The sequence below is a fragment of the Lonchura striata genome, chromosome 6 (assembly GCF_050655825.1).
Source record: "Lonchura striata isolate lonStrDom1 chromosome 6, ASM5065582v1, whole genome shotgun sequence".
NCBI classification, from domain to species: Eukaryota; Metazoa; Chordata; class Aves; order Passeriformes; family Estrildidae; genus Lonchura; species Lonchura striata.
The window spans coordinates 3,440,449-3,453,165 of record NC_140708.1 but is presented as its reverse complement, the minus strand read 5'-3'; the positions used below and the strand labels follow the sequence as shown (position 1 = coordinate 3,453,165).

The window sequence follows — 12,717 nt, the reverse complement described above, 5'->3', positions numbered from 1 at the left end:
GTGAGGTGCCATTCTCTGGCACTAGCAGCATGCTGGCCACAGAACATTTCATTTCCTCACCTTGGCTGCTGTGCTAACAGTGCACTTCTGAGTAACCATAAGATCTCCTAAAGCTTCTTCCAGGAAACAGGCATTGTCTGGAATGTACCTAACTAGGAATGCCTGACTCAGAAAATGAATGCCAGGCTTTCCTCAGCACTCTCTGTGCTGGCAATCACTATCTCTAAGGGATGCTGGAGTAGCTGACTAACATTGCACCAAACCTCAAAAAACCTTCCCATGGCTGTGGCTGAACGATGATATTCATTAAGGAGAAAGCACACATCCTTTCTAACAATTTTTTTTTTTTTAAATCTCTGAGCTCTCATCAGGACTTGCAAAGCAGCAGTGGAAGATGGCCCTGACAGAACCCATTCTATTACTACTGTCCATTCAGGGGCTGGGCAGTGAGTCGCTGTTTTATGGGTGCACAGCTCATGCAGTGCACACTGGGCACTTTCTGGGCAGCCCTTGGGTCTATTACAGCCTTTTCACATCTGAGGCTTTTCCCCCCATAGTCCCTTTCTGAGTGACTGTCCACATACATACACCCCTTACAGAGCACTCCAAGAAAACACAGGTTCCTGCAGAGCTGTCTTTGCCTCTTCACAGAAGCTGAGTGAAGCCCTGTTACACTCCTCAGTGCAGTTCCCAATTCCCCAAAACTGCAAAACTCCAGAAAGAAATACTCAGTCATGATCATGGAATTCAAGTCTAAGAGGACTTGACATAAAGAAGACTCTTATTTCACAGAGAAACATAAGCAACTCTGTAATCTTAAAAGACCCAAGAGCCCCTTAGTCACAAAGAGAGGGATAAGCAACACAGGCATTAAATGAAGCTTATCTAGAAAAGAATTGTATGCCCTAATGAAAGCTCCTTAGCCTGTGTTCACTGATACAGGAGCTGATCTGAAGACCTAACCAAGCATCACCTACAACATGGTTTGGACCTACATCCAGCTCACAAACTCTTACTGCTATGGGACATATGCTGGATGTTTCAGGGCCTGTCTTCAGTATACAAACAAGAACTGCAGTAAGGAATGAGACCTTGTAATCATTTTGCACATTTGAATTCCTACTTTACCACACTACAGTATGTTAAGACAAATGTCCTTCACATTAGAATGGCTTTGGTTGGAAGGGACCCTTAAAGGCCACCTAGTCCAACAGCCCCTGCAATGAGCAGATCAGTTTGCTCAGAGGGTCCTGCAGCCCAGCCTGAAATGCTTCCAGGGATGCAGCCCCTACCAGTGTTTCACCACTCATATTGCAATAAATTTCTTCCTTTTATCTAGCTAAATCTCTTCTTTCATTTAAAATCATTACCCTTTGCCCTATCACAACAGGCCCTACTAAAAAGTCTGTTCTCATCTTATTTATAAGCCCCGTAAGTACCCAAGGGCTGCAGGACAGAGACTTCTCCAGCCTGAACAGCCCCAGCTGTCCCAGCCATTCCTCGTGGGAGAGGTGCTCCATCCCTCTGATCACTTCTGTGCCTCCTCTGGACCCACTCCAACATTCCCTGTCCTTCCTGTGCTGGGACCCCAGAGCTGGAGAAGCTCTGCAGGAGGGTCTCACTGAAATGGAGTGGAGCAGCATACCCACCTCCATAGGTCAGGCTGGGCTCTGATGGGTTTGTAGTCACAAGAAAAGGAATGTTTCTTACCATGTCCTCAATTGCAAAGTCAATGCAAAAGAAAAATTTTCTTTGAAAAATCTATATTGCTATTAATGTTTAATCTTATTTTAAAATGAAATTACTGAACATGCAGACATTGCAGTTTAGTTTTTTACCATTTTTTATGAAGATATTTGGGGAAATTCTGCATCTGACAGAATTCTGTCTTGAATTTTAAAAAGAAGCTGCTTTGATTCACTTTCTGAACTTCAGGAAAAACACAAGCATAAGCGCAGTGATCATAATTGTGCAAGACAAAGAAATCAGGTTGAGTCTTTTGGTGTAAGGCTGAAAGAATTTGATATGGGAATATCAGAATCACCTGGAAATACTCTCTCTCCTACATTCCACAGGTTAAAACTGAAGAACTACAAGAAGATTTGGTTCTGTAGCTGCAAGTTAGGAATGAATGAAGTGAACAAAGATCTTTACCAACCAAACATAACTATGTATTTTTAAAGAAGTAAACACATTTTAATGCAACATTCTGATGTGGTACTCAATGCAGTTCTAGACTTCTGGAGTTACAACCACACGTTTCACTGTAACCCAAATTTCCCAGGCCAGTTCAACCTGAATATGAGCTTGGGGGCACTTATCACACACACAGTTCCAAACACTCCCAAAAATGCTCTGACATCCTGATCCATCTCAGACATGAATATGAAAAGAACAAATACCAAACTTACCCGAATCATCATGACAGAGCACCTGATGCTGTGAATCGTATCATACACCTTCTTGGAAATGTCAACAAACTGGTTGTCATCAAACAGATGCACTGTGTTCTTGCTTAAGCTCTCCAATGCAATATTTACTTGACTAATAAACTCCGGAATCACTATTTAAAAAAACAAACAAACAAACAAACAAAATTCAGTGAGCATAAAAGGGATAGAACATGTAGGTTTTTTTCTTTTTGGCACAACATCTGACATTGATAAAAAGTTTATTTTCTAAAAAGCATTACTGTAATAGTGCAATTACTTTTAAGCAAGAATACATTTGTAGTTTTTATTACAGTTATAAATATGCCCACAGTAAGTGGGTAGTTGTACAGTACTACAAAGAAGAAAGAAATTTTAAAAGGGGAGCTGGGGAAGCAGTTGTAAATATTTGTTGTTGACTTCAATAGCAATTTTACCCAAAGAATCAGGATGAACAACCTGGCTTAAACTTGGAACCAGTGCTGAAAAGACTTGCACTATTTCACAATCTGCTTTCAGTCTGAAGGGAGATGTAACCAGCAGAAGATTGATGCTTATTCTTCCACTGAGAAAGTTCCACAACTGTGACCCAAATTTACCAGGGCAATTCATCTTGTTTGAATCAAACAAACTGTGCATTTCGAGTCGGGTTGATATTAACCTGTGCTTTGCCCAGAATGGCCTGGGCATTTCCTTCTGATGCTCCAGGGCCTTATTCTGCATAGTGACCCTGCAGCACTGTATCGCCCTCAACCCTTCACACCAACCTGAAGCAAAGGAAGCCAAGCACAGAATATGGAAGAAATGCAGATGGAAAATCCATCACACACACAGAAGGACCTCAAACAAGCCCAGACCAAACCCATTTCCTGTCATTTGAAGTCTGAGGACATAGAAGAAATAAATGCAAAAGGATAAAACTCAACTTGTGTAACATTCAATATGAATAACAAACCTCGTGGTACTAAAGCTGTCTCTCCGGCAATGTGTTGGTTTCAAACACCAATACTGTTTGTGTTCCAGCCTCCACTCCACAATTCCACACTGTGCAATTCACAAATTCTTAGCACACGAAAGCACTACTACTAATACAATTAATGTGGAACATTCCAGGCAAATCTTGAAGTATATAATAAATCTGCAGGCAGACAAAGCTTCAGCTGAAGACAACTGCATTTCTGAATTAGAAAACCTGGTAACTGAATACTTTAGTATTAAGTAGCAGTAGTAGTAATAATGCTTTCCTCCCTAACGTTGATGAGGAGACCCAACATAACACTTGGAGATAGTTGAATTCATTCTGTCTTTGAGCCAACAAGTAGCTGCCACTTAATTTGAAAAATGGGGTATTTAAAATCAGAGCTACCCTCTTCAGAATATCACTGGAATTGTCTCACCTTCAAAAAGGTCAGTAGAAAGATTTATAATAGAACAGAAAAAATACAAGGTACATTTTTCCATTTGCAACCACATAAAATAATTAAGGAGAACAAGTATCTATTTATTGCTTAAAAAAAAAAAATCAAAGAACTACCACTGAGAACTTTTCATCATTTCATAATGGTTTTATTTCTAGTTAAACAAAGATTCTGGCCTCTAGACTATCAAAATAATTCCAAGGGGAGCAACCCAGGCTGCACTTGAGTACAGAACCACCACCTCAGGGCCCTCCTCCAGCAGCATTTCAGATGGGGCTTTGCAGCAACAGCACTTCTACACAGACAATTAAAGCACAAGACTATACTGCAGTTCTAAAACATGTACACACCAACCTGCTAATGAAGTGTGAAAATACACTTGGGCTATCAAAAAGGCCTTATTTCCTGGTCATTTCCCCTGTAAGTGATAGGATAACTCCCTCAAATCCAAGACTACTGGGATTTATTTCAGTTTTGAGCTCCCAACCAATGAATTCTAAAAAAGAGCATTTTGGTGCATATATGAGCTCTTAGCTATGGATAACTGACATCCAAAATACTTCATAGGCCTCAAATGTTCAGGCAACACTCTGAAATACTGCATTAAGTGGATTGGATTACAACAATAACGTGCATCTTTCCTGTACTTGGTTTTATTTTTCTAGACAGCCTAAATATAGCGAAGAAGTGGATGGAACTGAGAACAGGTAGAAATTACCCATTTTTTTTCAGTCTTTCAAAAACAAAATAAAACAAGTAAAATTTAAAAATATCAAGTGTTAGGAAACTGACAATTACTAAATTTTTATTGGGATTTGTTTGTTTTATTTGTACATTTTATTTCTATTTTCTTTGTGTTCCATTTTGTTTCTCTGCAACAAAAAATAAAAGTAAATTTCAATATGAGCATCTGTAATTCTGCTTTCCCTGAGGGGAAAGATACAGAAACGAGGATGTTTGGAAAATACTAATATGTTCATAAGCATAATGTTCAAAGTCCCTAAAGTAATTAAACAATTCACATTATCAAAAATAGATTCCTGAAATTAACCCAATTTACTTTAAAATTCATCAAGTATTTCCTAATTCCTGTTTTTTTAAATAACACTTTCATATTTCCTTGTAGGCATGTCTTCTTAGTCCTCTAATATTTTTGCTTGATTTTGTAAGCTTCAATCAAAACCAACTAATGAACCCAGCTTGTAGTTTAATAGCTGTTAGGGCTTAGCTCTTCACACAGAAAACTGAATTTCACTAAGCCCTTTATTCCAATTTGCAACTCTGCGCCTGTTATTTTTACCAGTAAAATGATCAAGAAAACAGATTCTCAGCTTTGCAGAAGGCCACTGCCAATAGGTGAGAGCACAAGCCACTGTGCTTGTACCTCTTAACTCAGCTGTGTTAAGTGATTACTTCAGTCACCATTAAAGCAGCTTACAGTGAAAAACCAACAGTCTGCAAAGCCAAACTGGCCACACGTGTCCAACACTCACCTAAGGAGTGTCTTGGCAAAACAAACACACCTGACCAGACGTGAGCAGTCACCACCTCCTAGAACTGACCAGAAAAAAATTTACTTCTTGCTTCTAATTCAAAATCCTTACAGTTCTTCACTCAGGGAAAAAAAAAAGGGATGAAACTAGCAAACCCACAATTTATCTTAAGAAAAAGAATTTGTGGTAAATAACCGAATTTTCCCTTCGGTGTTTATCTGCATGTACAGAGACTGTGAACAACTCATCCAGTGTTGCCAGCAGACTGGGAAAAGGCTGGAGAGCTCCCACTGGAACAAAGATTGGAGAAGGACTCCTTCAAAGGCAGCTTTGAAAAGGAAGTGAGAGCACAGGCAGTGCCTGAAGCTCCCTGCAGCACAGCTTCAGAGCCCAGCTCCACACCCTGAACCCTGCCACAGCTTTGCCTTAACTCCAGTGGCCTTTCAGCACAGGCCACCACTCTCCTGGGGATTCAGCCACCTGCAGACATCCTCAGTGCTCAAAGAAAAGCCATTAAAAAAAGGTCATTTTAAAAAATTAATTTGGGCAAGCTGGAGTGAAAAAATGGTTTTCCTTCTGAAGGTAAGAAAATCAGGGTAAGTTACTAGTCATTAATTAGGACTCTAAGAGGATGAAAACTTGCAAAAGCTCACCTGAAGTACAGTCAAGTGAGACCTAAAAGGCTACTGGATGAGTTTCATATGAAACTAGCAGGACAGCAGAGCACTGAAATAAAGTAAATGTGCAGGCAGGCAAGCTAAAAGAGGTGTGTGCAACCCAGACCTATGGCACAGGTGGTGGCAGTATCAGAAGTGACTTGACACAAGAGGTGTGTATCTCAAGTACTTTACTACTCCCCCAAAATCTGATCACCTAGCGTGGAAGTCAGTGTGATGGGTATATACAGATTGCTTACAGAGGATTTAAGTAGCTTTCCAGTTACAAAAATTCAGTGGAAGTAAAGAAAAGAATGGTTGTAAAGATTAAAACCAGCCACCTGTTAAATGCAAGGTAATACTAGAGAAAGTAAGAAATCTAGTTAATAATCACACAGCCTTTTTTTGGTACTTCTTTAATTACACACTTTGAGATCAAATAATAGTTTGCACTTCCTGTGATTAAAAAATAAGCATTTGCAAATTTCTTCTCGAAAGGTATTTAAGAATTTCAGATGGTAAGAACACTGCTTATTCCAGAAAGCCAATTTTACTGCTAAGTATTATGCGTACTCTTGATGTCACTGCAATCCAGAATGGTATATAAAGAATTAAAACATAAAACCCATCTAAGCTGAGGCAACTGTGCTGGCTAAGGGACGCCATGTGAAATAAAAGGGATCTGCTGGCAGAAGCCTGAGTCACTGCACCCAATACACAATTCAGAATGGAACAGATTGTTTCAGTGACTGATGGAGATAGCTTCATTAGAGGTGTTCCAAAATACATTGAAACAATAATGGAATTACTGCAAGAAGAGAGTACTGTGCACTCACTGCAAAAGGTTGAACTGAATAACACAAGCAGGTTTTGCAACTCCAACCACATGTGACTCTTACAAATCCACATAACGCAATCAGAACATGAAGCTGCTTCTGAAGCTAATTTCACTATGGTACAGACCCTTCATTCAAGCCTCTATTTCTGTGATACAATTTTACATTGGTAACTTTTTACTATGCCACTATGTCCAATGCCTTTCTAAGAGACACATTTACATATATATACATATATATGTATATGAAAGAAGCAGAAGAGCCTTGTGACCATATGTATTTGATATACCCCTCACATTAACATTCACCTTATTTGGTAACAAGCTTATAGGTTTTATGCAGGAGAAGAGATTAACTATTGGTGGAACTTACAACACCTGAAAGAGTTTATATTCCTCTGGCAGTTTCAATCCTAGGCCAGTGTACGAGAGGCACGATCTCCAAATCCCCCACTGTCCCCTCCTTGACTATTTAGAACATACAGATCTATAAATTATCCTAATGGAATTTAGTATTTCATGCCAAAGTTTCTGCATAATAACAGTGTAATACAACATGAAGTAGCTCAGGCAGAGGCCTGATGCACATAAAAAGTTTCCTAACAAAAGCAAGCTGTAATCAGTATCTGCTTCTCTAACTCAGACCTGTGCCAGCTGCAGCTGTATATTTTGCAGCTTGCAAAGCTGGCAGACAAGCACACAGCTGAGCATGTATATACATGTGTGTATATATATAAATATACAGAGAATTACTTAGCTATATACAAGTGGACATCATGAATATTTTTGCATGCATATGTTTCCAGACATATTTATACATAAACTTTGCTGAACATGACAGCAATTTTGTGGTACTAGATCTTCACAGCTAACAAGGGTAAGATTTTTAGGAGTTAACTGTCCTGAATATGAGAAAATATTGATAGCAAGTGAGACCTAATTATTGGCAGCATGTGTAATTAATGAGTAACAATCCAGTAAATTTCTGCTTTTAATTTTGAAATAACCCTAGTTTATTCCTCCCCTAAACACACCCATTACAATGATTCAGCTTCCTACCTGTACACAGTTGTTTTGCTTTGCAGCAGGACAGTTCAGATGTACACCCCAGCCCCTGCTCTCTGTAATGTACAGGCACAGGGGATTGGGACTCGGGAATCCCTGGACCACAGCCTGCAAAGGCATGGAACACTGCACCTGGGAATCAAAGCAGTGCCCTGCATCTGAACATCACAGCTCAAAGCTTCAGTGGGATCCCTCTCTCAGCAATCTTCAAAGCCTTTCTTTGTGGGCATGCTTTGGAGGGAGTAGATGAATTTCCCTCTATAAGGACCTCATTAGAGACAGGTCACAGCATCCAAAAGAGCAGAAAGATAATTTCAATCATTTACATAATCCTCCTTTTTTTGAAGTCCTCGACCTAATACATTTTGCTGCCATGCTCAAGGACAGACTGACCATGAAATCCCAGATGAGAATGACATTTCCCCCTAGGACAGATGAGAGGAATTTCAGAATTTATTTCTCATTCTCACAGCAGACAGTGTGGACCATGTGGGCCTGTCTTGTCTCATCAGTCCCCTGCTACAGCATGGCATCCACAAGTTGTGGAAACAAGAACTACTCCTCAGTTCAGTTCACAGCCCAGAACATGCCCTTCCTTCCTTCAAGTACAGTCTCTGGACTTCATTTAGAGCAATCTGCACTACATGGAAAGGCACATAGCTACACAGAAACTAAGACTAGTAAATACCCATAGTCTGTACCTAAAAAAAACCCCGAACACAGCCGAAGCTCAGCCAGCAAGAGCAAAGAGGCAATTAACGCACCAGGCAATTTCTACAGGCTGCTGATACTCCCAAATTGGGATTTTCCAAATGGACTGAGAAGGACACAGAAAATGCCATAAAAAGGAAATTAAGAGGAAACTGAAGTCCTTGTGGGGAGCAAGTAACTTCATTCTATGTAAGAGAGACTGGCTGAACAGAGAGCAGCTTTTTTGTAATTTAAGTGAGAAAGAAAAGTCCTGAGAGTTTAATAAAAAATAAAATTGCAGTCACCCCGAACCCCTCTCTGTGAACCCTGTTTGGGTTGCATTGTAGATGCACTGTGCTATAAACCAAAACTAGAGAATGGGGCAATTCACACAGACCTTACAGTCACCCTATAAGGGAGAAAAGTGGGAAGAAACAACTGAGCACAGCAGTTACCAACAGACTTGTCTGTGATCCCCAGCCAGTCCTTATGGAGGGGGCGCAGCAGTGGTGCTGAACTTACTTCATGTACTACAGTAACTTTAGTTCAGGAGACACCAGTGCAGTTTCAGAAGCTCAGAACATGTAACTGAGACATATTTTCCCAAATATAACTACTCTGACAATGAGCTGGTCTTCAAAACAGTAACAGCAGACAACAATTTAAACTACTAATTTTGAAATGCAGCCAGATATTTTGCTAGATTACTAGAAATATTGTCTTTTTAGAAATCTGGTTCCCAGTGAGTGTAGCATCAACCTAGAAAGCCTGAAATTAATTGAATTAGCCATAAAGAATAAAACTGCACAAGATTCCAAGCTTTTTTGGCCCAAAGACAAAAAAAAAGAAAAAAAAAAAAAAAAAAAAAGGAAAAAAGCAGCATATCCCACTCAGAAACATCAGAAAATCAATACAGCTTTTTAGGTTTTTAGGCAGTCAGATACTGTGTTTTTGACATACATCAGCAAACAACAAAAACATACAAGACAAAATCTCCTTGGATAAAATGTATTGGGAAAAGGGTCACTACATTTTAGTTCTATGTCTACTACAATAGTAACTTGGAATAATTTAAATAATTTCATCAAGAAGAATAGAAGAATTATATTTCATGGAAGACTGCTGACATTTAAAAAGTAAGCAGAAGAAAAATACATCTCGGTAGCCAAAATCCTCAAACACTTAATTACAGTGAAAGACCAATAAATGCTGTCAACTGCAGAGAAGATATTTTTCTGAATGGTGCCAGAAAAACACTGTCTCTAAATTTAATATTCAGAGCTAGCTTCAGAATGATTCAGAAAGCAGTGACTCGTGACAGACTGTGTGTGTGCTTCGTGCCTTTGCTGCAGCCCCTCAGAGCAGTGGGACTCTGCTCAGTGGGATCACAAACTCTGGCACCAGTCAGAAGGAAGAGGAAGCCCAGGGCTGCACGACTACCAAGGAGCCAATTCCAAACCCACTGCAGCAGCTGCTGCCAGGTTCTAATTGCTGAAGGCCACCATGTAAGCTTCGTTATTAGAACACAGTAAACTGAAATGGATTAAAATCAACAATGATAAAGGGATGCTGGTACATTTAATGAGAATGTTCAGTTGTAGCATATAATAGCTTGAGAGCAATAAACTTGCTAGTTGCAGAAGGTAAAATACCAATGGGCAGCTTGTCTGTGGCCAAGGTGACAAAGTGGCTCTCTCTAAGGGCTCAAAGCAAGAACCTGAAGGGGCTGCTGGCACTCAGCATGCTGACCATAACTGCATCCTGTATTACACGTTCTGCCCAACAAAGAAATCTTGCCTTACCCAACTGCCTACCAACTGAACCTTCTTCAGTATTTACCTGAAATCTCTCCAGCAACTACAGTTTAAATAAATTAGCAATATTTATGGCTATTAGTGCTAACGCTACTGTCATCAGCAGGGGAAAGTTCTTCAGCTAAAGAAAGCAAAGGAACAGCTGGAGTATCACTTGTAACAACACGTACTGACTGTTCTGCACAGACACTGAGGGAGAACTCCAACTGCACTGGGCTGCTGACAGACACGAGAAGGACTGCCAATTGCATTTCCTGCTACATCCAGTTCTGTGAAGAGACTGAAAAGGTTCCCAAGGTGGTTTTGTTCTTTTCTTGGGGTTTAGAGCTTATAAAGATGGACTGCAAGACAGCCTCCTCCCAACCTGCAATGCAGACATAATGATTTTCCTCCAAGATACATAACAGCAGACTATTGAAGATTCAAGGAAGCCAGTTATCAGCTCACAAACAATGGTTAAAAACTGAATAATTGCTTCTAATACTATTAAGATACAAACTCTAAATATGTTTTTAGGTCTTACTTACCTATCCCACAGGATAAAATAGAAGTACAACAAGTGGACAAATTAAATAAACAAAAGAGGACTATGTTGTTACTGGAAAGAAATCTGAAGCACTGCTGAAAATTTTACTATTAGTTCTCAGGAAAAGAAAGTAATTACCATGGTTTGAAAAGAACACACTGAAGAATAAACAAACACTGTGGAAAACAGAGCACCTACAGGTTCTAAATGCTTCTTTGCCTATTTGGAAACATATCAGACTAAACCACACAAATGCACTACATCCATTTGCAATGGTTCTATGCTTGACCACCATTTAATACACAACACTTCATATTAGAGGCCTGTATTAACATCCTGGAGAAATTTGCAGATTTTGAATAAAGCATATGCAAGCATTTTTACACTCAAAGTCCTTCTTAATAGTAACAATATGTATTTCTAATAACAAGCAAGTCACCAAGCACAGAAAGAACTCTTCCCTAAGAATTTGAGATTACTACAGCAGAGTATGAATGCACACATTAAAACATTTAATAACCCAGAAAATATGGCTCTTAAGTGAATGCAGCTGATGTCTAACACAAGGAAAAAGATCCTACATACATAATTTGAAAAGGATTCTGTGTATCACCTCCTTAGACATAAGACCAACACAACATCAGGTCAGTCACAGCTTTGTCTAGCTAAGTCAGGAAAACCTTTAAAGACAGAAATGTCACTGCATCTCTGTTCTAGTGCTGTACTGCAGTGAACAAATCCCTCACTCTGCCCACATTCTCCCTGATTTTCTCTGCTGCAGCTTGTGGCCACTGCCCTTAGCTGTGCCACGTGTCTCTACCAAGAGTGAGTGGCACCAGAGTCACTGAACTCTCTGGGGAAGTTGCAGGTCTCTGTCCACTGTCCCTTGGCTGCCACGTCCCCACGTTCAACTCTCAGTCTCTCCCCCTTCTCACAAATCACCTGCACTAAGGACCAGCCCATCCTGCAGCATCCCTGCTCTCCAGAAAGCTTTTCCCCAACAGTTTCAGTTTGACAAGGCCTACTTTGGAAAGTGTACAGTGAATACCATCCTCTTTTCAAGGATCACATTCTTAGATCTTTCCCATCTTATTTTGGCACTCCTGTTATAATTCATGTACTGACTTTGATTTTTGGCATACTATCATTAAATATTGTTTCTTTTATCATGAATGCTTCCTCAGAGATCTGCTTCACATTATTTCCTGAAATCTAGTCTCCTTTTCCTAAAAAATAAGCATATCAAAACCAACAGCATGCTGATATCATCCAGAACTGCTCACTAAACACTTCTGACTTCAGACCAAGGAATCAGTATCAGGAAATCATTTCAAGCCTCCCTCAATACCATAAATAAGGTTCCTGGGAAAACACTAATGTTCTGGTACAGGGAGTGCTACTTGAAGCTTCAGGAAAGGAAAGAAATTATAAAACTGAACCCAAAGGACAAGAACAACAAACCCCTGAACTAAACAAGCTGTTGAAACATCAATGGGTTTTCCCTAAACGCTCTGGTTGATCAGGGGGTCATCACCAGTTTCCTGCCTGCCTGGCTGCTAAGGCCCAGTACTCCATGAGCAAAGCATGGCTGCTATTTCACAGTGCTTGGGAAGGATGAGGAATTCTGCGACAACTTTTTTGCACAGTACCAAGATACAGACCTTCCCATCTGCTGACTGAAGCTGTCTACCCTTGAATTTTTATGTCTGACAAAAAATCAAAAACCCGTGTGAGTGACAGTTGTACATTTCTGCATGAAACTCCATGACAAATGCTTCAATTCTGATGGAT

The 12,717-nt window shown here is 39.9% G+C and overlaps 1 protein-coding gene across 8 annotated transcripts in view; it reads right to left on the bottom strand.

Annotated features, from left to right (window-relative positions):
* Positions 1–12,717, bottom strand: part of CTNNA3 (catenin alpha 3) — a 426,948-nt gene that overhangs the window by 79,937 nt on the left and 334,294 nt on the right. For all 8 annotated transcript variants that reach the window (XR_014956237.1, XM_085583117.1, XM_085583119.1 and 5 more), the window contains one exon: positions 2,412–2,563. Coding sequence is in view for 7 of the 8 variants with exons in the window: in XM_085583117.1 (XP_085439243.1) it covers positions 2,412–2,563 (152 nt within the window). In the remaining variant the exon portion in view is untranslated. The remainder of the gene's footprint in view (positions 1–2,411; positions 2,564–12,717) is intronic.